The sequence below is a fragment of the Protopterus annectens genome, chromosome 11.part0, assembly GCF_019279795.1.
Source record: "Protopterus annectens isolate FY-2018-M chromosome 11.part0, PAN1.0, whole genome shotgun sequence".
NCBI classification, from domain to species: Eukaryota; Metazoa; Chordata; order Ceratodontiformes; family Protopteridae; genus Protopterus; species Protopterus annectens.
The window spans coordinates 85,452,807-85,477,101 of NC_056745.1; the positions used below are offsets into that span (position 1 = coordinate 85,452,807).

Consider the following 24,295-nt stretch of genomic DNA (forward strand, 5'->3'; position numbering starts at 1 on the left):
TGACTATCCAAAGGAGGAGGGGAGGGCGAGAGACAGAAGGAAGATCATGACTATCCAAAGGAGGAGGGGAGGGCAAGAGACAGAAGGAAGATCATGACTATCCAAAGGAGGAGGGGAGGGCGAGAGACAGAAGGAAGATCATGACTATCCAAAGGAGGGGAGGGCGAGAGACAGAAGGAAGATCATGACTATCCAAAGGAGGAGGGGAGGGCGAGAGACAGAAGGAAGAGCCATACTTCAGAGGAAACTTCTGACTACCACAGAAAAAGGGATAAAAAGTAGGATAGGGAGATTATTTGGTAGGAAAGGGTGGAGGAAGCACACTGGCAACAGAAAACATATGTACCAAAAAGGTTTGAAGGATTCTACAGAGACAGTTTTGTTAACTGGGCACAGCAAGAAGAAATGGAAGAGATAATAGCAGTGCCTGCAACATGACCATAGAAATGGACAAAAAAGGCTGCCTATGGAAGCAAGGAATATAACAAAAAGAGGGGAGCAAGAACTAGACCAAGGAGTGTGGCAGGGACAGTGGTTGGATGTACCAGGGAAAGGTATCCAACTGAGAGGGAATACGTTTTTACACAACACATTTTGGTACGGGCAAGAAGGTTAAAGAGGTCCTTAGGAAAGTACCACCTACTGGAAATAATGGGAGAGATACAAATACAGGAGAGGCACATACCAAGATCGTGCATCAGTGAGAAATAAGGTACATAGGTAAGAACAGATGACAATGAGAATGGGTATAGTGACAGGGTAAGAAATGAAGTAGCCATCTGCTGCTGAGATATGCTGCACCAAGCAAGAGGACTGCACATGAATACAATATATTGTATGGAGTTCATAAAGCTAAAAAAAAGGAAAATCAGTACTTACTGATTACCTGAACACAAGTAAACCTTCATTTGCCAAAGTCACAATGGAGACTGACTAGGAATGCTTGCATTATTGTAGTCTGCTGAGCAGTGGCATTCTCTATGGCTGCATCCATTAATGCGCGTTTTACTTCTTGTGCAAATTCTTTATCCTGCAAAAAGGGGCATTTCTGACCACTAGCAGAATGTGTATTGAGGAACATCCAGAGTTGGGCGCCAAAGACACACAAGACAGACAGACATGAAGCAAATCTAAAGGGATATAGTAATGAATGTCAAGGGCAGAATAACCAAGTAGTGGAGAGTCACACCCTAAATATAAAAGAAGACAGTCAACTGCAGATAGGGCCACTGACAACACGCAAAGCCACAGAGAACCACTGCTGCCCTCTCAGCAAGAAATGAGATGAGAGAATTACTTACTCAGTCAAACCAGATGTAAACCCTTCTTGCAGAGCTAGGCCATCAATCAGAATTTGGAACTTTTCCCCCTCAATTTCAAACAATGTTTATGGAATAACATCATATAAACCTAAATTAGGGTCATGCGAAACAGTGCTGCGGGTCAAACAATGACCAAAAACAACTCTTTAAAAACTTATAACCCTATAGGTAAATAATGCAAATAATAAATAGTATCATAATTGAAACTTTCTGTAATAATTATGACTGTTTTTCCTGGACTGTTTAAGAAACGGGCAACAGTTACAAAAATGTGAATCTAAGGGACTGACAGAAATATTGCCACAGAGACGTATGTTAAACTATGATAAAGCCAAGTAAGTTTTTTCCTACCTCTATCTGGTTAACTGCCTCTCCCTTTATACTGCAACCACTGGGGCATTTACTAATGTGTAAAATCTGGATTTCCCTCTAATTTCTCTCTCTGTTAGCTCAAAAATCTCAATTTCTACCTCTTATATAAGTGGTATTAATTTTGTTTTACATTTTCTGGTAATTGCCATTAAGCTGGTTAATGTTTTCGGGGGTCTTTTCAAGGTACCCTTGTAATTAAGCAGAATGATGTCTTTAGTTCTCATATTTACCCTAGCACTTACGTCTTGTAATTAATTTAGCTAATATTTGAAGTTTCCTAGTTTTTGACCACGTCCAGAATATGCTGCCCAATCGTCTGTACATCTCCAACAGTCTGTTACTCTAGGAACATTTTCTGATGTCTGACTGGGATATACAGACATTGATGTAAACATTGTCAAGCAAAAATTCAGAACTTTTTGGACTTAGTTGAATAACTAGATAGCAATCATATCTCTACCCAGTCTGACCAAGCCAACTTTAAGTCAAGCACTATTTATCGCTTTCGTTTCACCTTCTCTGCTATGGGTCTGTTTGTCATAGGTTGGTATTAGGCCATCAGCCGTAGGGCCTATACAAGTCTAGCCATACCAACTCCCTGGCTATTTCTTCCCACACTACTTACTTCCCTGGACCCCTGTGTAGCAAGGTGACTGACATGATCTCCAGGGTGAATTTCCTTTCTCCTATCCAATCGTCAAGGTTCCTTTTGAAGAGGGCCAAAGAGGCACTCTGCTTGACATGTATGAGCAATCTATTACAAAGTCTGGGGAGTCTCTGGGTCAGGAACCTATCCCTCCAGCATGTTTTGTTTACTGTGATGACAAGGTTTAGATCCCTGGAGCGTGTGGCTCTGAGGGATTGGGATTTCTTTAAGTGTAGCATGTCCAACAGCTCTGGGTTTGACATGGCCTTGTATGTTAAGCAGAGATCGCCTCTGAGTAGACAATATGTGACAGAGTATAGCTGGAGTTTTTTAAGGCGGTCAGCGTAGGGCATCTGCTTTAGGCCTGTGATTCTTTTAGTGAGGTATTTCTGCGGCCTTTCCAGTTGTTGCAGAAGTCTTGAGAGGTACATACCAAACGGGGCGTTGTATTCTATAATGCGTCTAATGAGGGGATGAGTACAGTGGGACAATGACCACCTTTTTTCTAGATGAAAAGCCCTTTGTGATGAGGTGTGCCACACAGAAGGATTTCCTGACTGTTGTGGCGATGTGGTTATCGAAGGATAGACTACTGTCCACATGTGTCCCTAAGTCTCTCATCACACTTTCGGAGTTTAGTGTACTGCCACCTATATGGTAATTCATGGGTACAGGTTTTTTCCCAAAGGGGATAGCTATACATTTCTTGGCACTGAGCTTGAGCCCATGGCTCTGGCACCAAGCATCTGTTTCTGTAAGGCCCTTTTGTAGAGTATCCACATAATTTGGGGATTCAATAATGGCTCCCAGTTTGAGTCATCTGCGAACTTTGTTAGCCAGAGTCCCTTAGTGTTGGCCTGTACTTCAGAGAAGTAGATGCCAAACAAGAGCGGTCCCAGGATTGAACCCTGAGGTACTCCACTTGTCTGGAGCTGGATTTAGAGTCGGCTACTTTTACAGTGTGGGTTCCATCAGTAAGCCAGTTAGCAACCCATTAAGTGACGTAGGGATTAATGCCCAGCTTAGAAAGTTTATCTATGATTCCAGAGTGGGGGTGGTGTCAAATGCCTTGGCAAGGTCTAGATAGGCTGCGTGGACCACCTTACCCTTGCCATGGCTCTGGAGACTGCTTCGAAGAAGTCAATCAGGTTCAGGAGACAAGATCGGCCCTTCACGAAGCCAAACTGGGTGGTCCAGTGTTTGAAGGTTGCCAATGTCTTTGTTTATAAGTTACATGATAATATGCTCCATGGCCTTGCAGATAAAGCTCATTAGACTGATGGGACGGTAGTTTCCGGGATCCAATGTGGATCCCCCCTTGTGGAGTGGGATAACTGTAGCTGTGCGCCACTCAGTGGGCACGAAACCTGAGGTGAGGCTATGATTAAACATGACACTTAGGTGAGGTGCCAGTTCATATTGTAGTTCATGTAGTACACAGCCTGGGATGTCATCTGGTCCCATGGATGCTGTATTCTTAGCTTTGGAGAGTGCGTTTTTTACCTGTGTGGCCGTTACCAGAATTTGGCAATCTTCTGGTACTGAGATGGGCCATTTAGGGGGGTGAAGTTGGCACTGAATCAATCTGCCAGAATACTGGCAATATCTGTGGGATCAGTATATTTAATGCCATTCTGTTTTAGCTCAGAGCAGATCTGAGCATTGCCATTTAGATTCTTGACATAGTTACAGAATGCCTTGTGATTGGCTTTGGAATCTTTGGCAATTTTATTTTCGTAACTAGCTTTGGAGGATTTTATGAGGGATCTCAGTTTCTTACTGAGGCTGGTAAGGGAGTTTTTTTGCATCCTGGGATTTTCCTCTTTTCTGCAACAGTTACGTCCTTTTGTTGTAAAGTTTGTTTATGGCAGGGGACCACCAGATTGGCTTCCTTTTTATGGATGAGAGCATCTTGGTTCTATTTGGGATGGCATGATTCATGCATGAGTGGATGTGCTCGTACAGTGCCTTAGTGTAGGATTCAGCAGTTGAACTTTCAGTTCCCGTCTGCATGGGTGTCATGAAGTTTGTCACTTCTGACTTGAGTAGCATGAAGCTGGCTTTGGAGAAGTTTTTTTTATGGAGGTTTCCTTACTGGGGGGTGGGGGTGGGATGTGGATGTTAAGGGTGATTAGCTTATGGTCAGACCTAAGGAGGGGGTGACCATAGGTGTGGAGCATTGATTTCCCATGTTGGTAATGACCAGGTCTAGGATACTGGAGCCCCTGGTGGGACTATGGATTAGTTGATCCAGGACGTTGGAATTTATGAATTCCAAGAACCGTTGGGCAAAGGTGTTGGTACATGAGTTTTCCTAGTTAATGGCAGGGTAGTTAAAAATCACCCAGTATTAGGGTGTTTGGTTCTATCTTAATATTTTCCAGTATGTTTAAGAAAGGTGTAGTGAGAATCTTGGTGTATGGTGGGTGATCTGTAGCAAACTACAATTTGGATTGCAGTCTTACCTAGTGTTAGTTGCACCTGGAGAATTTCAGACGCATTGTGTTGGGCAACTGGCCTAGTGGTGTGAATATCCTTGGTGAATATTGACACTCCTCCACCTTTAGTGTTTCGGTCCTGGTTTGGTGGCCAAAAAGTGTGGTAAGAGTTGTATCCTGGTATTGCAGGGGTGCTCTCTGGAGCCTTGAACCAGGTCTCAGTTACTGCACAGATATCGATGTTCTCCATTTTTTAGGAGTGCCTCGCAACAGTGCATTCTGAGTTTTAGACTTCTAGCATTGAGTAACATTACCTTCAGAATTTGCATGCTTGTACCGGTTACGGTGGTGGTTTTGTCCTTTGAACTTTGCCTATAAAAAGGCACTATAGGGGTGGCAAGAGCCTTAGCCAGTAACCTGAATCCCAGGGGTGACAGGTGCAGACCATCTCTGGCAAAGTGGTCTGTCGATCATGTCATCCCAGGCAGACAGATACTGGATCCCCTTTGAATGACACCAGAAGCTTAGCCAATTGTTGACGTCAATCATTTTGTCGTTATATTGTGGTATCATTCTGGGCGAAGGCAGGATGCTACTCAGGGCTAGGGTCATACCTGCCTGGGCCACATGATCCGCGAGCTCTTCCATGTCTCTTTTCATGTAGTCCAGTGAGGTATGTCTCAAGTCATTCACTCCAACATGGACAATGACAGAGTCATATTTGTACTTGTTGTGGAGTGACTTGAGTGCATGCGTTATGTGGCGGATCCTGGCATCAGACAGGCAAGCTGACTGTAATTTTCTCCTTGTTCAACCTGGTGAGTGGGACATCAGTGTGCCGGACTATAGAGTCACCTATGACTAAAGTGTTAGGCACATTGTCTTGCCTTAGGGGCTGTTGATGGGTGGCATACTGGTGTTGTGAACTATGTGACACTTTGGTTGTGATTGGTGTTTGTTTGCGTTTCAGCTTCAGAGGTCCTTGTTGCTTGGGCAGGTTACAGTTAAGGGCCTCTGCATATGTGGATTTAGTGTTGCTATATGCTGGTGTTGGTGGTGTGGGTTTAGAAGGGCTATGTGTTGCCTGAGGTGTAGTGTGGGTGTTAACCTTCTCCTCTTGACTGTCTAGCACAATCTTGGGTGGAGAGAGCTTTGCTTCCATTTTGGCTATGCAAGTGCATCTCTCACAGGTTGTAGTGTTGGGTGATAGGAGGAGAGGGTTGTCTGTGTACATGAGGCAATTGCTGCATTGCCCCAGTATGCCCAGATTCACCAGGTGGACAGGAGAAATCACCGGAAGCTGAACCTTGGACATGCCTGGTTTGGTGCTTTTTTTTTTTTTATTAAAGTACAGGAGCTGTTTTCTCTTACCTCATCTAGGTACTTTGCAATTATAGGCTGTTTAGTGCCTACAATTAATTTCTCTTTATTAACAAGGAGAGTTGAGTGTTTGTATCAGTTTAAGGCTTCCTAGTGCTTTCCAGCAGGTATTGGAGCAAGTGCTAGTCACAGGGATGCTTAAAGGTAAGATGAAAAAAAAATGCACACTGCAGTGTGCACTAGAGTAGTTAGATGTGGAAGTAGGTAACTTAAGTTTAGTTTTACTTGTTTAAAAACTAAGCCTGAAAGGCTTTATAAGTCTATACTCAATACTCCCTCTGTTGTACCTTACTCGGTTCTTCGCCTCAGTTAGCAACTGTGCTAACTTCATTTGACCCTCAGCACTGTTTTTCAGTGCCCTAATTTAGTCAAGTTCAGCTTACAAACCCATATAAAATAACCCATCAACCACTTTTAGGTTAAAGTCTACCTTAACCAGTTCCCAGGTTATCAGTACCTCTCTGTTCCCAGTAACTGAGGTGACTGATTCTTTTATGTCAATCTGACAAGTATAGAAATTTTACAGGATGTGGTATATAATGCCCTGCTGACAGAATTTCCCCATTTCTATTCTTTTAAACCTCTCTCTAATAGGATCTTCCAGACAATTCGTTACATTGTACCAGTTGCTACTTTCACATGTTGGCGTGGTTAAGCTGCACACCATAAGTTTAAATCTGAATCTCCAAATCTTCTGGTCACTTGATCTACTTGCAAATCTTTCCATCAAGAAGCATACGATTGTAATTGCAAGTACATATGGCCATCTCACCTGAGTGGTTATATAGTACACTTGTTGATTTGAGAATACTATGCACCACCCCATTCTGTGGGTGACTTTCTGCAGAAAAGGAGGAACAGTGCTGTCTCTGCTAAAACAATGCAATCGGCACCAGCTTGGTCTCTGTCAAGTTCTCTATCACCCTTGACAGAAGAAATGGAGGAGAAACAAAGAAACAGACCTTATCAACTGAATGACGCAGCATTCACCACTCAAGCCTTCTTCTTCTCTAGACCAGTAATTCTAAAGCTATCAGCTGCTCAGACAGAAGCAAAAATGTTTACACGCCTGGAACACCAACTTGTGGACCAAATCAAGAAAAATGCCCAGCCAACATCCTCTCATGCAGATATGTTGCTGTCCTACTTAACAGATCTACCAGCAAGTCCTTCTGAAATAGTATGAATGAAGCCTTGAAACACAAACCTGATTTTTAGTACTATTTCCAATCTGGCATCACTAGCCTAACATCAGAATAAAGAGTGAGCTCTTTCCCTACCACTTGTTTACATACTGCACCAATGTTGTCTGTCATTAGATGCCTAACATCAGAATAAAGAGTGAGCTCTCTCCCTACCACTTGTTTACATACTGCACCAATGTTGTCTGTCATTAGATGCCTAACATCAGAATAAAGAGTGAGCTCTCTCCCTACCACTTGTTTACATACTGCACCAATGTTGTCTGTCATTAGATGCCTAACATCAGAATAAAGAGTGAGCTCTTTCCCTACCACTTGTTTACATACTGCACCAATGCTGTCTGTCATTAGATGCCCAACATCAGAATAAAGAGTGAGCTCTCTCCCTACCACTTGTTTACATACTGCACCAATGTTGTCTGTCATTAGATGCCTAACATCAGAATAAAGAGTGAGCTCTTTCCCTACCACTTGTTTACATACTGCACCAATGCTGTCTGTCATTAGATGCCTAACATCAGAATAAAGAGTGAGCTCTCTCCCTACCACTTGTTTACATACTGCACCAATGTTGTCTGTCATTAGATGCCTAACATCAGAATAAAGAGTGAGCTCTTTCCCTACCACTTGTTTACATACTGCACCAATGCTGTCTGTCATTAGATGCCTAACATCAGAATAAAGAGTGAGCTCTCTCCCTACCACTTGTTTACATACTGCACCAATGTTGTCTGTCATTAGATGCCTAACATCAGAATAAAGAGTGAGCTCTTTCCCTACCACTTGTTTACATACTGCACCACTGCTGTCTGTCATTAGATGAAGAATTCCCCGTTTCCAAAGTAGCTTGAAAAACATATATGCCATCATCTGTATATAAGTTCTTGGCACTTTTTGCTGTACCAGATGCCTTGTACTGTGAACTTGCCATTGTGGGCTCCCCAGGCTGTGCCTGAGGAATTTGTAGTTGGTTACTTGGTTCTTGAGCACCTGTTTGAATGGAAAATGCAAGTTACTTTTTATCTAATAAACCTGGTATGACAGCTCCTGTGTTATAGTCTCCTCTAAGGTCTAATCGTGCTGAGGTGATATAGATATACTACTACAACATCATGTAAGTCTCACCAAGGGAACCATGATAATTATGGATGCTATGTGCACTAACATCTCAAGGTACCCTTTATCAAAACTCTTTCCTTGGAACCATTTTTTGAAAGAACTGAGTTAGAGAATACACCTTGTCTTCCGGCAGGAAATGTCTTAATTGGAGTTCAGTAATGCCCCCCCCCCCCCAATTGACCATTCTGGAGGGTGTTAAGTTGGATTTGGGAACAGTGAAAGAGAATCCATGCTCTGGAAATACTTCAGTGTGAAAGTGAGAGATGTCTTCACCCATTCTTGTGTCCAGGCCTAGACCAGGCAGTCAAATAATGATCAATATGGATGTCTTTGCTTGTGCAGTATGCAGTGACTGATGAAAGGCACCACTTTGTAAAGCCCCTGACAGCTGCTGCTAATCCAAAAGGCAAACAGGTAAACTGGTAGAGAAAACCTCCTCCTAGCTTCAGCTCTGAGATAGCATCTGTGGTCAAGGCTCTGTAGGATAACCAATTAGTGGAGAAGCAGGACAGGAAGAAGGACTTTCACTGCCAACATTTTGCAAACTGGAACCTTTAAGCAATTTGTTAGTCTTGAGTACCCTAGGATGACCATTCAAGGCCAGTCCCTTTTTGGCATTGGAAAGAGGTCTGAATAGAACAGTCTTCTCCCTACTGTATTCCCACGAAGGCTGTCTGCTTCTAAATAGGGGTTGCATTAGATGGTTTAAGTCTTTTAACACTGGTGAAATAATCCCCAGAAAGTGCAGTTTTGACACAAACTGCAGCCTCTGCCAATGGCAGACAACCTGCAACACCCTTCTGGTCTCTTGTTATGGTGGTCCAATAGTTTGCAAATAAGCCCAGCTGGCCTATCTTTTTTGTGGTCGCACTGGAAGACAAGAGAATTTTTAGACTGGGTGGGATTTTAGGTGGAGAGAGAGCAGGCGAGGGAAATGCACTGCTTAATCATGGCTGTTCCCTGTCTCAACCTTGGCCCAAAGGCCCACAGACATCCCTCTCTATTCTTCTTAACATGTTTCCTTTTGGAAGCCCTTACTACGTTCTTCTGTTTACCGCTATCCTGCCAGCAGTAACAGGGCCAACTTTAGAAGGATAATTCCTTTAGACATTTTTCTTCACCATGTTCAAAAATGCTGGGCTCACCCTTTTTGTCTGATGAAATCTCGCTCTGTACTAGAACAAATGCACTGGCCTCCTGTCCCCCAAATTTTCTTCTATCATTCTTTTGGCTTCCTCACTCTCGGACAGCAGCAGTGAGTTTTACTCTTAGTTCAGCCATTGGCTGCTTTTAATCAGTCAGCCATCCCAGCTCACTGAAGACCCATTCATGTTTCCCTCACTGGGCAGGATTTCTAACCCCCACTGTTCACTTAAACTTTTGATAAGCTCAGCTCCATGGAAGAATACAACTTATTTTTACGTTAGTTTGTCTGAGCTGTAAGAAGCTGTGTGTCATGTTAATGACACTCAAAATAGGATTATAAAATATATGATTACAAAATATTTGGCCTGTTTGTTTACATAACAGTTGATCTGCAGAAGTCTGTGAGTATGGAAGAAGTGATCACCCAGTTGTGACATTTACCAAACTACAATAAAGACTGCAGCTTCCTTATTTACCCAACCACAATAAAGACTGCAGCTTCCTTATTTACCCAACCACAATAAAGACTGCAGCTTCCTTATTTACCCAACTACACTAAAGACTGCAGCTTCCTCCTTTTCTTCAGTCATGTAAGTTTGTTGGGTTTAGTTTGCGATTTGATTTATCAGAGTTTTATTTTTGTCAATCTGGTTTACAAGATAAATAACTAGTTCTCATCATTATACAGTGAATGGGCCAACTGGAAGAAGGTAGAGAAACCATCAGGCAAGATCCTGGTGGGAACTGAGACAGAGAAGTATGTGAACAATAAGGGCTATACAAAGGGGTCTATATTAGTTTGTTGCAATCCCACTGCAGTGAACACCAGATCATCGACCCTAATTCAGCTAAAATCGTTTCAGCTGAATTTACTGAGGGCAAGTAAATACTTGCCTTACAGCACAACGTTGCCCTTTTTTCCACTGTAATGCGATCTTGGAGTTGGTATATATAGTTAGGGGGGTGGGATGCCATAGTTCCTCACATCTGGCGGGGGGGGGGTAAAGTGTCCTCCTCCTACTAACTACATCAGCACTTAAGCAAACAAATACAAGTCTAGTGAATAAACCACTAATTATTAAGAAACATTCTGAGTTGGAAAAGGGGCATGAAGTGAACAAACCCAAACGTGACGTTGCTGGAAAAAGATCATGTGCAATTTTTGAACTGTATGTCAACAATGAGAAGATCAGGGATATTTTTTGAGCTCTTACGAGTTATGATATTACTCTCCAAGGGGCCCCAACACAGATCTTGTGCAGATATGTTTGGAAAATACATAAACCCTGCTTGCACAGACACTGGCAGTGCAAACTTTTAATTTTTTGAAGTTTAAATTAACAATACAGTTTAAGAAACAGAAAGCCCAGAAGAACATTTTATAACTCACGACACTTTATCTAATGACTCCTAAGCATTCTTTTAATTTGGTTACCCACTTTATAGACATTTTTTAACATGTTTTCTGTAAAAGACAACAATCAGCTGTCTTCCACATGCACTGCAGCAATATAATAAGAAACAACACACAAATCCACAACCAAATTCTGAATTTTCTTACCTTGTCTAGATCCTTCCCTATTAGCTGCATCAGCTAAACTGGGAGTAAAGAGACAAATTGTATGCTGGGATGTTGGGGAGCTCTGTAATACCAGTGTCCGACAGTACTCCATAACATTAGCACAGATCTGAAAGAATGAAATGCAGAAACAAAGATAATGTTCTCTATTGGAAACACAAACAATTATGTATCAAAAAGGAACAAGGTGCAGCATGTAGTTATACTGTACAAAGCTGAACAATTACAACCTTAGAAATTCTTTTAGTAGCATTAATACAACACTGTTTAGAATTTCAGTGGCATGACAGATAAGTGAAAGCATTCTGTATGTAACCTGACTGAACTAGACTGCAGGAAGTCAGGTGAGACAGTGCAATAAAACACGCACATGACAGCCCAAGCAATGCGGGGGGGGGGGGGGGTATATGCTCACTATATCAGTTTATTTGTGAAGGAGTTCTCAGGTGAGTGTACCATTACTGTCCACTGAGCAGTAAAGGGATGCATTAAGTGCACACCTGTTTTACCAAATACTGGGAGTCCTTCTTTGTGATTACCTAACTGCATTATGTCTTACTATTACCACCTTAAACTCAACTCCTGCGCCTCAGCTCCAGTACCTGAAGTACACTTGTTCCTGCCAGCACACACTGTGACATCACATGGTGTTACACACTGACATCACATGCCCCACCAGGACAACACATCTAGCCCATGCATCTGTCAGTTCATCCCATTGAACCAGCAAACATTCACTTGTCCAACTTGCAGGAATTCTCAAAAACAGAAGATAGACAGAAGGTCTATCCAGATGCAGGGCAAGAATGGCAGGGTAATATGAAACCACAGAAGAGGATCTCCTCAGAAACGGCCCCCTCTCTCCCAGAAACTAAAAGTTAAGTACATATCTGCAAATGGAGTTGTCCTCCGCAGTTGTACAACTGGGAAGATGATGCAAACTAAAATGGCAAAAAGTGAAAGGTCAGTAAGAAAACTGCTGACGTAACCAACTCATGCTGTCACAGTTCAAGCTGTAGTGCTTGGTGAAGATGGAAACAAATGACCGAGTGCCTGCTGCATAAATAAAAACTGCAATATTTCTGAAGTGCTGAAACAGTTGCATCCCAGGTGGAAGGTCTACTGAGAGCAGCACATTTCAGATAGTTGTGAACCAACTAATGGCAAAATAAAATACAATCTATCCACTTAACATTTACTCGGCAACCGTCAGCCTCTCCCTAACTGCAGCAAAGACGCAAAGAGCTGTTCTGCCTTCCAAAACTCAAGCTGCAGGCAAAGCGTGAGCTGGTAGTGCATGTCCAGGATGCAGATCTCCTTAAATTTGAGTTCTGCTTCTGGAAAGATATACAGGAAGCTGACTGGAATAGATTAAAGAAAGCTGAAACTCCCTCTTGGAGAAAAGCAAAGTTACTTACCTTAAAAGATGCGAAATTCATAAAAAATGGTTCTTTGCAAGCAAGTGCCTGATTACCAAGATCATCTTCTAAGAGACACTGACAACAAAGTAATGAGTCTTCGAAGATAAAGTTCTGAGCCACAAAAACTGCAGATCAAATGGAGAGGCAAGGCCAGTAAGTATGAAATGCAAGTCCCAAACAACAGATTTCTTCAAAACATGACAGTGTTGTAGAACTCTTCTCTAGGAAATGACTGACCTGATGGTGCTGGGCCACAGCCTCATCGCTACCAAAACAACCAACCATCTCTTTTACTATACCATCATACTGTGGAATATGTGAGACCAAACTTGTACAGGTGTCAGTTTCAGGTCAGAATAATCTGCAAGTTGAGGTGGTAAATAACAGAGTACCTATGCCATCAAAATGGAAAGCCTTTTTCCAATTAGAAGAGTGCATTTGTCCAGCACATCACTAGAGAAGGGAATAATGCTTGTGGACTTTCCTCAATTAAGACGACTTCTTGGGAGACTAGTCTGTAAAAAGGGGTCTACTTGGAGGTACCAAAGTCAAGCATATCTCGCCTGCTGTTCCTCAGAGCTCTTTATTGCCACCCTATAGATGGCAGCTATATATTTAAATAAGAGAAATGTTGCCTGTAACTCTCGTTTTGCAGAGGGGCACCTCCTGCACCCTCAGTATGTCTGCCTTCACATCTCTGACCTCTAAATATATTACCTCCAAAGTCAAGGGGAATACATCAATTTCCCTTTTCTAAGATGAAGCGACCTTGGAAACAGTAAGTATATAAGGTGACTGGGGGTAGAGACTCCCCTTGGGAGTGCTGGGTGGAATTTTGGTCTAGATGTGGTGGTAGTGGACAAAGAACAAAAAATGGAAGGGAACAAAGACAAGCTTCCAATGTACAAGACAATCCTAGCCACTCCCCTTTGAGAAGGACAGCAGTTCTGGCCAATTAATCCTCCAGTTCCTGGCCATTCCTCTAGTACCTGGGAAGGAGAATAATTGGCAATAACACAATTTCAGAGTTAGTACTTACTCCAAATTGTACTTATTTTTGCTGTTCTGAGACCCACACTTAAAGTCAAAAGACACCTCCCTTTACAGACCCTGAAGAGGAATAACAAGCGGACAGACTAAACGTGTTTGGACTTTGTCAAAATGTAGAATCAAGCTGTGGTTGATTTGAAAGGGTGCATTTTTGTACTCTAATATTTTTAAAGAGCATCTCACAATATTTAAACATTTAACAATATTCCACCCTTCATGTAACTAATTACGTAAATGTTTTATTTTAATTTGATGGCATACTGACAGACACTTGCTTTAAATATCCAGGCTATATATCCAAATGTTAAGAATTAAATATGTTTTTTAGCCTTGAAGTGATTGTAAATAAACACTGAGAAGCTTGGTCCAAGCACTTCACTTGGATAACGCTGATTGAGGCAAAAAATCTCAACACATATAATACCCAATATGATATATTTGAAAATGTTATGCCCATAAGAGCAAAATAAGAAAACGGGTGCTTATTTCCCATTTACAATACACACCCTACAGTGGCACTGTACCGACTGAAAATCTTCCTAGAAACAAATGCATATTTGGGAATAAAAGGAGGAAAAAGCATTCTCAAAGGCTGCTCCTTGTTCTTTTCATCCGATTCCCAGTACTGACGAAAATTCTAAAAATGTTCTGCAGCTGAAAATGAGAATATCTAATTTTCTTTTATTTAGGGAAGCATGTACTTGCAGGGAAACAACTCTATGACCTGATGATCACTACTTTTCTTTTACATTGCAGAAATTCTTTATCAAGCCGTAATGACAGAAGAGCTGGTGAAAGTCTGTGCTTTTCTGTAACACCTGATCTAGAACCGATCTGTATTTGACAAAAAAATGCATTAGCTGAATATATGGTCGCAATAATCAGCTTTGGAAAAGAGCAAAAATAGTACAGTTGTGTACCTACCATAAATGTAGATGTTCGAGTGTATTCACTGTTGTAGTATACATAAAGTACAGTTGTGTACCTACCATAAATGTAGATGTTCGAGTGTATTCACTGTTGTAGTATACATAAAGTACAGTTGTGTACCTACCATAAATGTAGATGTTCGAGTGTATTCACTGTTGTAGTATACATAAAGTACAGTTGTGTACCTACCATAAATGTAGATGTTAGAATGTATTCACTGTTGTAGTATACATAAAGTACAGTTGTATACCTACCATAAATGTAGATGTTCGAGTGTATTCACTGTCGTAGTATACATAAAGTACAGTTGTGTACCTACCATAAATGTAGATGTTCGAGTGTATTCACTGTTGTAGTATACATAAAGTACAGTTGTGTACCTACCATAAATGTAGATGTTCGAGTGTATTCGCTGTTGCAGTCATTACTCTTGGGTTATCCTGCTGGCAGGCTACCCTCAGTCGGCCAGAATTCCAAAGTCTAGGTCCAGCGTCAGTTGCTGTCACCTCTTCCCTGACGTCAGTGCGCCAGGGGTATAAAAGATGCAGCCGACGCCATTTTCTTCAGTTTTTCTTTCCCCAGATGTCAGGTGCCCCCAAATTGGTAGACTGCAAAATATGCCAATAAAAATGCATGCACAAAAATAAAACTTCCTTCATCTACAAGCAAATACACCAAATAGGTTGTATAGGATAGAGAAGTGCAGATAAGTCCCAGCAAAGAAAAGGGGGATGGTGGGTGGGTAACCTGGACTGCAACAGTGAATACACTCGAACATCTACATTTATGTAAGTTACACAACTGTACTATGTTCATCGTGTTTCACTGTTGAAGTCATTACTCTTGGGTTGAATCCGAAAGCGGAGGAAGGGTGGCTGGGCTAAATAGGATAAGGAGAGACTATAAGGCCCTGCAGAACTGCAGTGGCAAAGCCTGCTCTGGATTTAGAGTACAGAGGTAAGTGGTAGTGCTTTGTGAAAGTGTGCACTGAACTCCAAGTTGCAGCCTCTAAGATATCTTTGGTTGGTACTCCTTTGAGGAAGGCTGCTGAAGTGGCTGCTGCTCTTGTGGAATGAGGCCTAATGCCCTTAGGCACTGATTTGCCATGTTGAAAATAGCAGAAATGGATGCAATGGCCTATCCATTTTGAAATAGTCTGTTTTGAGATGGCCTTTCCTTGTGATCCTGCAGCATATGACACAAAGATGCTCAGTCTTTCTGAAAGCTTTAGTTCTGTCCAAGTAGAATCGTAACTGCCTGTGTATCTCCAAATAATGCAGAATTTACTCACCCTTGTTCTGTGGATTAGGATAAAAGGTTGGCAAGTGAATGGTTTGGTTAAGGGCCACACTGGACACCTCCTTAGGTTAGGGTTTGTCCTCGGAGAAACCCTGTCTGGATGAAAAATGATGAAAGGTTCCACAGCCATGAGTGCTTGTAACTCCGAGACTCACCTTGCAGAGGTTACTGCTAGGAGCAGAGCTGTTTTCCAGGATAAGAATTTTATATCTGCTGTTGATGCTGGCTCAAAAGGAGGCAGTGTGAGTTTTTCCAAAACATAATTGAGGTCACAGGCTGGAATTGGTGCTCTCCTTGGAGGCCTGATGTTTTTGGCCCCTCTGAGGTACTGCCTTATTAAAGGATGAGAAAAGATAGGTGGTTCCATATTGTAATGGGCTGAAATGGCAGAGGCATGTATCTTAATTAATGAGAAGGAAAGGCCTTTGTTCAGCATCTGTTAGGTATTGTAAAATCTGAGGGATATTTGGTACACACGTGTCAATGCCTTGTTCCAGGTTCCAAGCACAGAATCTCTTCCATTTTTCTGCATAAGATTTTCTGGTGCTGGGCCTCCTGGCCTCCAAAATAACATCCATAACAGCTTTTGAAAGTGGAGTGTTCTGAATGGCTACATTATCAGCCATGCTGCCAGATTTAAGGTCCTGAGTTGGCTGTGCAGAATCTGACTGTTTTGTTGGGTCAGCAAGTGAGAAGTTTGAGGCAATATCCATGCTGGACCTTGAAACAAGTTCTTTAGGATTGGGTACCAGTGCTGGCGTGGCCAGTCTGGTGCAATCAGTATAATTTTTGGCTTCTCTTGTCTGACCTTTAGGAGTACCCTGGGAAGGAGAGGCAGTGGGGGAAAAGCATATACCATTAGTTTTTTCCAGCTGAAGGATAGGGCGTCCACTTTTCATGCTTGCTTGTGATAAATCCTTGTGCAAAATCTCTGCAATTGGCAGTTCTGAGGGGAGGCGAACAGATCTATGTCTGAGCATCTCCATTTCCTTATTATCATGCTGAAGGCTTGTGGATCCAGTTTCCACTCGTGGGGATCCATGAGGTTTCTGCTTAATGAGTCTGCCGGAGCATTTGTTTTTCCTGGCAGGAATTGTGCTTGCAGGTGAATTTGAAAAGCCAATGCTGTGTCCCATAAGGTCATTGCATGTCTGCAGAGGGGGTAGGAATGTGTACCTCCCTGCTTGTTTAGGTACCACATGACACATGTTGTCTGTCTTTATCAGTAACTGTCCTGGATGAAGTAAGTCCTTGCAAGCTGTCAGTGCATTTTGAATAGCTAACATCTCTTTTTGATTGATATGAAGATGCCTTTGGCATGTGGGCCATGTACCCTGAATACATTTTCCTGCCATATGGGCTCCCCGGGCATAATCTGATGCATCCGTTGTCAGTGTCTGCCCAGCTGTGGGTAAACTGAATGGCAGACCCTTATTGTGGTGACAGGCTTCTACCCACCATCAAAACTCCTGTTGCAGGCAGGGAATGAGTGCAATTACTGTCTCCAGGCTGTGGCAATGCTGAGTCCAAACACTTTTTAGATACCACTGTAGTTTCCTCATATGCAGTCTGGCATATGGAATTAGTAGAATGCAGGATGCCATGAAACCCAAGGCCTGCAGGATTTTTCTTGCAGATAGGTGGGTTTCTGTTGCCAATTTCTTGAAGAAAGAAGTCAGTTGCTTTTGTCTGGCGTGAGATAAGCCATCTGGGTAGTTGTATTTAAGCTTGCACCCAGGAATATTATCTCTTAAGAGGGCACTAGTTTTGATTTCTTTTCGTTTACTGTGTACCCTAAGCCAATTAATAATCTTTTTACAAATGCCAGATGCTTTAGAAGAATGTCTTTGTTCTCTGCTTGAATTAGGCAGTCGTCAAAGTAGGGATATATTTGAATTCCTTTTTGTCTACAAAACGCAATTATTGGTGACAGGAATTTTGTGAAGACCCTGGGCTCAGTAGATAAGCCAAAGGGCAGTGCAGAGAACTGGTAATGCATTGAGCCAGCTATGAATCTGAGGTATCTTCTGCAAGATTGTCTGATTGGGACATGCAGGTATGCCTCTTTTAGGTCCAAAGTTACTAGCCAAGCCCTCTTGTCCAGCATGGGCAGTAGCTGCTGTAGAGTCAACATCTTGAATTTTGGAACTTCCAGAAACGTATTTAGTATAGACAGGTCCAGTACTGGTCTCCAGGTTTTGTCCTTTCTGGGTACTAGGAAAAGTCTGGAGTAAAATCCTTGCCCCTGCTCTTGTGGTACTCGCTGAATGGCCCTCATGTCCATGAGGGGTATAATTTGTTTTTGTGCCTCTGCCCATTGATTGTGTGGCAGGTCTGGCATACCTTTTGACCTTGGTAGAGTGTGAAAATGGAACCTGTAGCCTTGGGACACTATGTTCAGGACCCATTTGTCTTGGGTAACCATTTGCCAATTTGATGAAAAAAGTGCTAGTTTTCCCCCTAAGGGGGCTGTCAAAAGAAAAGTGCTTGGTACTGGTAGAGGAAAGTCATTGGAACTGCTTCCTGTAAGGTTGTGATTTGTCTTCTCCGCCTTTGGAGGTAGGAGCACCCCATTATTTAGGCCTGTATGAACTTTGGGGCTGAGATCTGCCTCTGGGATGCCTGTATCTGCCTCTTTGTGGTCTGTCTGACACTGGAAAGGACCAATTTTTGGAAGGCCAGTTCCTGCTAAACCTGGGTGGCTGTACCTGTAGGAAATCCTTGACTGTCTACATGGATTTTGCTTTATCCTCCATTTTTTCAACACCTCTTCTGCTTTAGTACCAAACAAAGTATCATGCTGTAATGGTGCATCTAATAATTTTGCTTTATTATGATCATGCAGAGTCTGTTCCTTTAACCAAGCATGCCTTCTAATAACAGAACCTGTAACAGCAGCCCTGCAAGAGGCCTCCAGTGAAGCATAACCACATTGCAAAGTATGCTTTCCCACTTGTTCAGCTGCATGCAATAAATCCTGCAATTCCTGGTTCTCTGAACATTCAGTATTTGTCAACAATTTCTGTTTAAGCAGTGACAGTAAATATTGCTGAGATTTAAGCATATGAAACTGACAATTTAAAGCCCTTACAGCCAAGGTAGCAGAAGTGTAGACTTTTTCCCCCATCTGTCTAGATCCCTGGAATCCCTATCAGAGGGGACAGGGTTTTTTGCAGTGGAAGCTTTAACCCCCTTGGGACCCTGAGATATAGTTTCTGGGTCAGCAGCAGGGTTTTTATATAGGAATTCATGAGAATCCGGGACCCTGTAGTATCTGTCTGTCTGGCTTAGCAGGTGCAGTGGGGTAAAGAGTCTGGGGACAAGCCAGACTCTGAAAATACATCTACAATGTCTAGAACAAGTGGAATAGCAAGTGGTCTGTGCTGAGGAAGTAGCAGAAAGTCTCTGAGCCTTTTCTTAGATTCAGAATAATTTTGGCTCTCCCAGTGGAAATGCTCCCTCATGGTATGCAGGGTTTCCCCAAAAGAATAATCCTCAGGAGGAGAGGCTGAAGGAATGGATTCTTCAGCATCAGAATCCTCATAGGGAAGCATGGAGTAATCCTGTTCAGAAGAGGAATCAGAGGAAATAGAAACCTGATCAGAAGAATCATACTCTGTCTCTTGCCTAGGCCTCTTAGGAGGGGGATGGGAGCCCCTGATCAAAGTAATTAGGTCTATTTTGAGCATCTGTTTTTTAGGCATGGAAGTCTAAGTAGGAGAATGCTGTACTTGTTTCTTTGTCTTTAGTGCTGCTTTAGTCTTTGAAGCTGAAGATGGCTTAATATAAAAGTTGTGTAGGTCTGAGGACACCCTCAGAAGCCGATGCCTGCTCAGCGGCTCCGGACCCATCTGAGGGAATGATTTCAGAGTGTCCAATACCTTGAGTATCCAGAGGCCCGGTCGGCTCCATGTGGGAGTCGGAAGCGGCCTGTGGCTCTGAGGTAGCAGGCGCCAGGGGCTGCGAAAGCACCTCACTGAGAACCGGCGAACCGGCGACTGGCCTAGTAGAGGCTTCGTCGTCGGTTTTGGACCTCGGATGCCTATCCTTTTCTTTGTCCTTGCATTTTTTGTAAACTCCGGTTGTCGGCTGGTCCGACGGCATTATATAATTAAATCTTCGGCCAAAGTAATAAAATGCAAAATCGAACAGACACTTGACAGTGCGTTGGTTAAATCTAGCACAAAACCGACAACTAGCAATGTTGTGATCAGGGCCTAGGCAAGGAATACAGTAAGAGTGAAAATCCTGATGAGGTATTTGCTTCCCACAAGAAATACAATTGTTAACTTTTTCTGACATCGGTCTGGAGCAAGAAAAAAGTTTCCCCAACAGGGTACTTAGCTTTAATGAAGACTTCGGTTCTGAAATTCGGATTCGAAAATCTCAGGATTCGGCCGACCGGCACTTGCAAACTGCTTTTGCTTCAGGCACCGCGCGGCAAGAAAGACTGAAGAAAATGGCGTCGGCTGCATCTTTTATACCCCTGGAGCACTGACGTCAGGGAAGAGGCGACAACAACCGAAGCCGGACCTAGACTTTGGAATTCTGGCCGACTGAGGGTAGCCTGCCAGCAGGATAACCCAAGAGTAATGACTGCAACAGTGAAACACGATGAACATGTACTCTTTTTAAACAAGATTGTTGCAGGGGAAACCTCGGAGAGCTGTTGCTATTATGCATACAGCTACAGCACTTTAACAGGTGGGTGCATGCATGTCTGTGTGTGCGAGGCTTTGCCCCTGTGCAAGCACAAGATTCAAATTGTACCTCAAACATGCATTACTTTTATTTTTCTACATGCTTTATGCCCCAGTGCATACTAAACAAATCTCCCAAAATGGACTTGAGTTCACTCATTCCCAATAGCATGGGTTCCCAAGAAAGGGAAAAGAGACTACTGACCTGGTAGCCATGGGATAGTCTGTGCCACTGCCTGCAGTGATGGTGTATATTGTAGGCTCTAATCCCTCCCATCAGCAGGGGGCCCTGTGACCTGGCTCACTTCAAAGGCCAGTATGTCTTCCCCAGTGTCACTAACACAGTTTGCTGCTCAAATGCTAGCCCCAGAATTACTTCTTGCATCATCACCCCTTTTCCAAAGGAAAATGGCACAAGACAGCCACACTCTGCCCTCCCGCAGGTTGGGCATGTCCATCACCCCCCACACCAGCTTCAACAGGCACCTGAGCAAAGGGTCATACTCAGAACTATCATTCTAGGACAATGGAGATAGTGGTTTTCATTTTTTTTTTTAACTTGTGGTTTGGATTACATACGAAATGGGTCAACAATTAAACAAAAAAACAAGACTAACAAATGGCAAAAAAGGGTAAAAAAAAGCAAACAGGAGATTAGTATTACTGGTGTTGATAATATTCTATCCATATTCCACTGCCCCACATACTTACTAATATGCGAAACTGCCTGCAAAACATAAAATACCTTAAAGTATTTCATATATGACATTTCTCATGTCACTGACTCACAGATGACATTACTTTATGAACGTCATTAAAATTCTAAAAAAACTGCAGTTTACAAGACTGAATTTACCAAATTAAAATGCAGATTAAGTGCCAGCTATAAGCACCTTTGCCTCCATTTTCAAAAACCTCTTATTAGATACCACTTCCAATAAATTTTATTAGTACTGTTATATAGTTTAGTTTCATATCAGGATTTGGCACTCTGATTATAAAATCATCTCTCCAGGTAGGTCTTCATAGTGGAAGCACAAATTCATACGCTGGGATAGCATTGACAGCATGCTGAAACTATTAGCCCAAATGTTAAACTGATAGACTACAGCTACACACTGAAAGTCCCACGAAAATGTACTTTAAAGACAATCCTACATACAACTGTTACATCAGCAGATGATTGATTCTGATTACTGCAAGGATACTTTTAAAATAAACTTGTCTTTAGGAGGGCTTAACCAAGCCTATTCTTTAATACTCTGTCCTTTTGACAGCCACCCTGAAGAGACCTGGAGATATGTAGCTATGTGCGGGACCCTTTCACTGCTATATCTCTCAGCTAATAAGGTTGGGCAGGAGTCTGACTCATGTCTGCAGGTGGCTGGGTTAAACGTCTGAAACTTGTAGCAGTGCTCTTCTGTGCTCCTCTCACAAATCGCATGCATGTATACAGAGGTCTGCTCATTAGTAGTCAGCCACATAGTTAGATCATCTGCTTTTAGGCATCAAATGTGGTAACTTTTCATTATATGCTATGATCAGGATTCAAGCTCTGATGGGAAGAGACGGGGACTAGGTACATTTTTATGGTAGGGTATATGTACGATCATGGAATGCAATGGCAAAGTTTGCATGCACCCTCAAGTGAGATATTCTGAGAAATACCAAGCTGGAGGGGGCAAGAGGAGGACCCCAGCTGTCAACCCAGCAAGGAAGGTCCTCGATGTTGGATACCTCAAGTGGATGCCAGAAGTAAATGACAGACTAAGACCACCAGAATGCCTGCAGCAGAAAGTCTATAATAAACATGAAGAATACATTTTTTTTGCTATGAAGTAAGAATCCTTGAATACCGTTCAGTAGTCACCATTCTTTCTTCATTTAGAACAATCAAAGCATCTCTTAAAGTTCATCAAATTATCTAGCAATATGGCAAAAATAACTACTTATGTTTTATTGATATGCTCAGCAAAAAGAGAGTGAAACATGTCATGTCTACAGATAGTAGGGTTTGGCTTTTAAAGTCTGAATGCATCAATGACTTAAAAAAAGTAAAAGCCAGTGCATTCAGAAGTCTTACAGATGAACACTTGAATGACCTTAAAGGGGTCATTTGCATACATCTCATGAGCCTCCTTCAAAGTTGATTTAAGGTATTACACATGGCTTTTGTGTGTGACCTTTTTATCCTTTATCTTTATTGATATATAGCAAAAGTAACAGTTCATGGTCCTTCAGTGGCCTCTATCATGGAAAGCCAGCATGGAGATTGTGTAGAAGTCACAACTCTGTTTGATGTGTATGCATGCGTTGTACAGTGAGCTTGCATGCATTTGTTTTCACGTTTTCTCAGGACACGGTGAAGTTTTGTCACTCATGCTAAGAAATGAGATCTACCTGTGACTGAATCTTACCATGTCATAAATTAAAATCAACTGTGCATACAAGTAAAAGGTGTGAGTGTGTGTGTGTGTGTGTGTGTGTGTGTGGGGGGGGGCACTATAAAAGTGCACAGAAATCAGTACTTCAGTTATCAAAAATAAACTACAAAAAAACCCCATGACAACTAGGACCTAAATACTGAAATTCTGAGGACCTCAAGAGCCAAATGGTTGAACCAAAAAAGAAAAAAAAAGACAAGTTGGGGAAAAAAAAAGGAAGTTTAGAGACAGTGGAACCAACATTGAAAACAGTAGTCTTCTACACTACACCTAAAAGAACTAGTCTAAGTAAAGTTTTAATATTTACAGTAGCTGATGTTAGACCGTAACAGAAAAAAATAATTTAAAATGAATAAGGAACCTATGACACAAGGATACAAAATGTCATCTCATCCTCCCATTATTTTCCCAGTTTTACCTGATGCATGGCTATATCCATCATAGCTCTTCTATGAACGTCCTCTTGTGTGTTATCTTCTTGTAATTTAAAGTGTCGCATACGCTCTGAACCTCCAAAACGGCTTAGAAGTCCAAGACACAGACGCTGTATATGAAGCAAACTGAACAGTTAATCAAATTCATATTGCTAAAGTGTTTCTATCTGATGTATTGCATGCTGGTGGTGGGAAGCTACCTGAAATCGTCCAATATGTCCTTGAAACTCCATCAGTAAGCCTTCATTAGCATCCCGTTCAAGTTCAGTCAGAACACCTGCAACATAAACAATGGGCCATGCAACATCAGTTCATTTATCAGAAATTTCTCTTTATGCTATCATATTCAATTGTGTCCAACAAAAGGCACATGTTTAATGCATTTTATTTATTATTTAACAATTGTTTCCAGAATAGTCTGACTGGACAAGTGTCCATTTTCAGCGGAGTCCTGGGGAGAAAAACTCCATAAGTTTACAGAGAGAAGAAAAATTTACAAAAGAAACATTACAGAGTAGTAACATACAGACTGTAGACTTTACAGCCATTAGTATACAATAAGAGGATATTACCCCCTTTTGGTTGAAAATACAAGTGTACAAAATATACAATGAGAGTAGATAAGAACCATGGTAGCGCATTGCAAGATATTTCACAACTGAATAAGAGTATATAAGTGTTTAAGTTTCCATACATACATTCAAGCAAATATACATGTAAGAAGGAGCAAGAGCATATATATCTATATTCATATATATATATATATATATATATATATATATATATATATATATATATATATATATATATATA

At 42.0% G+C, this 24,295-nt stretch overlaps 1 protein-coding gene across 1 annotated transcript in view; it reads right to left on the minus strand.

Annotated features, from left to right (window-relative positions):
- The window catches only part of NUP205 (nucleoporin 205), a 1,199,422-nt gene that overhangs the window by 198,697 nt on the left and 976,430 nt on the right, over positions 1-24,295 (minus strand). Inside the window, 3 exon segments of the mRNA XM_044087173.1 lie at positions 11,187-11,313; positions 23,467-23,592; positions 23,683-23,759. Of these exon segments, the coding sequence (XP_043943108.1) occupies positions 11,187-11,313; positions 23,467-23,592; positions 23,683-23,759 (330 nt within the window).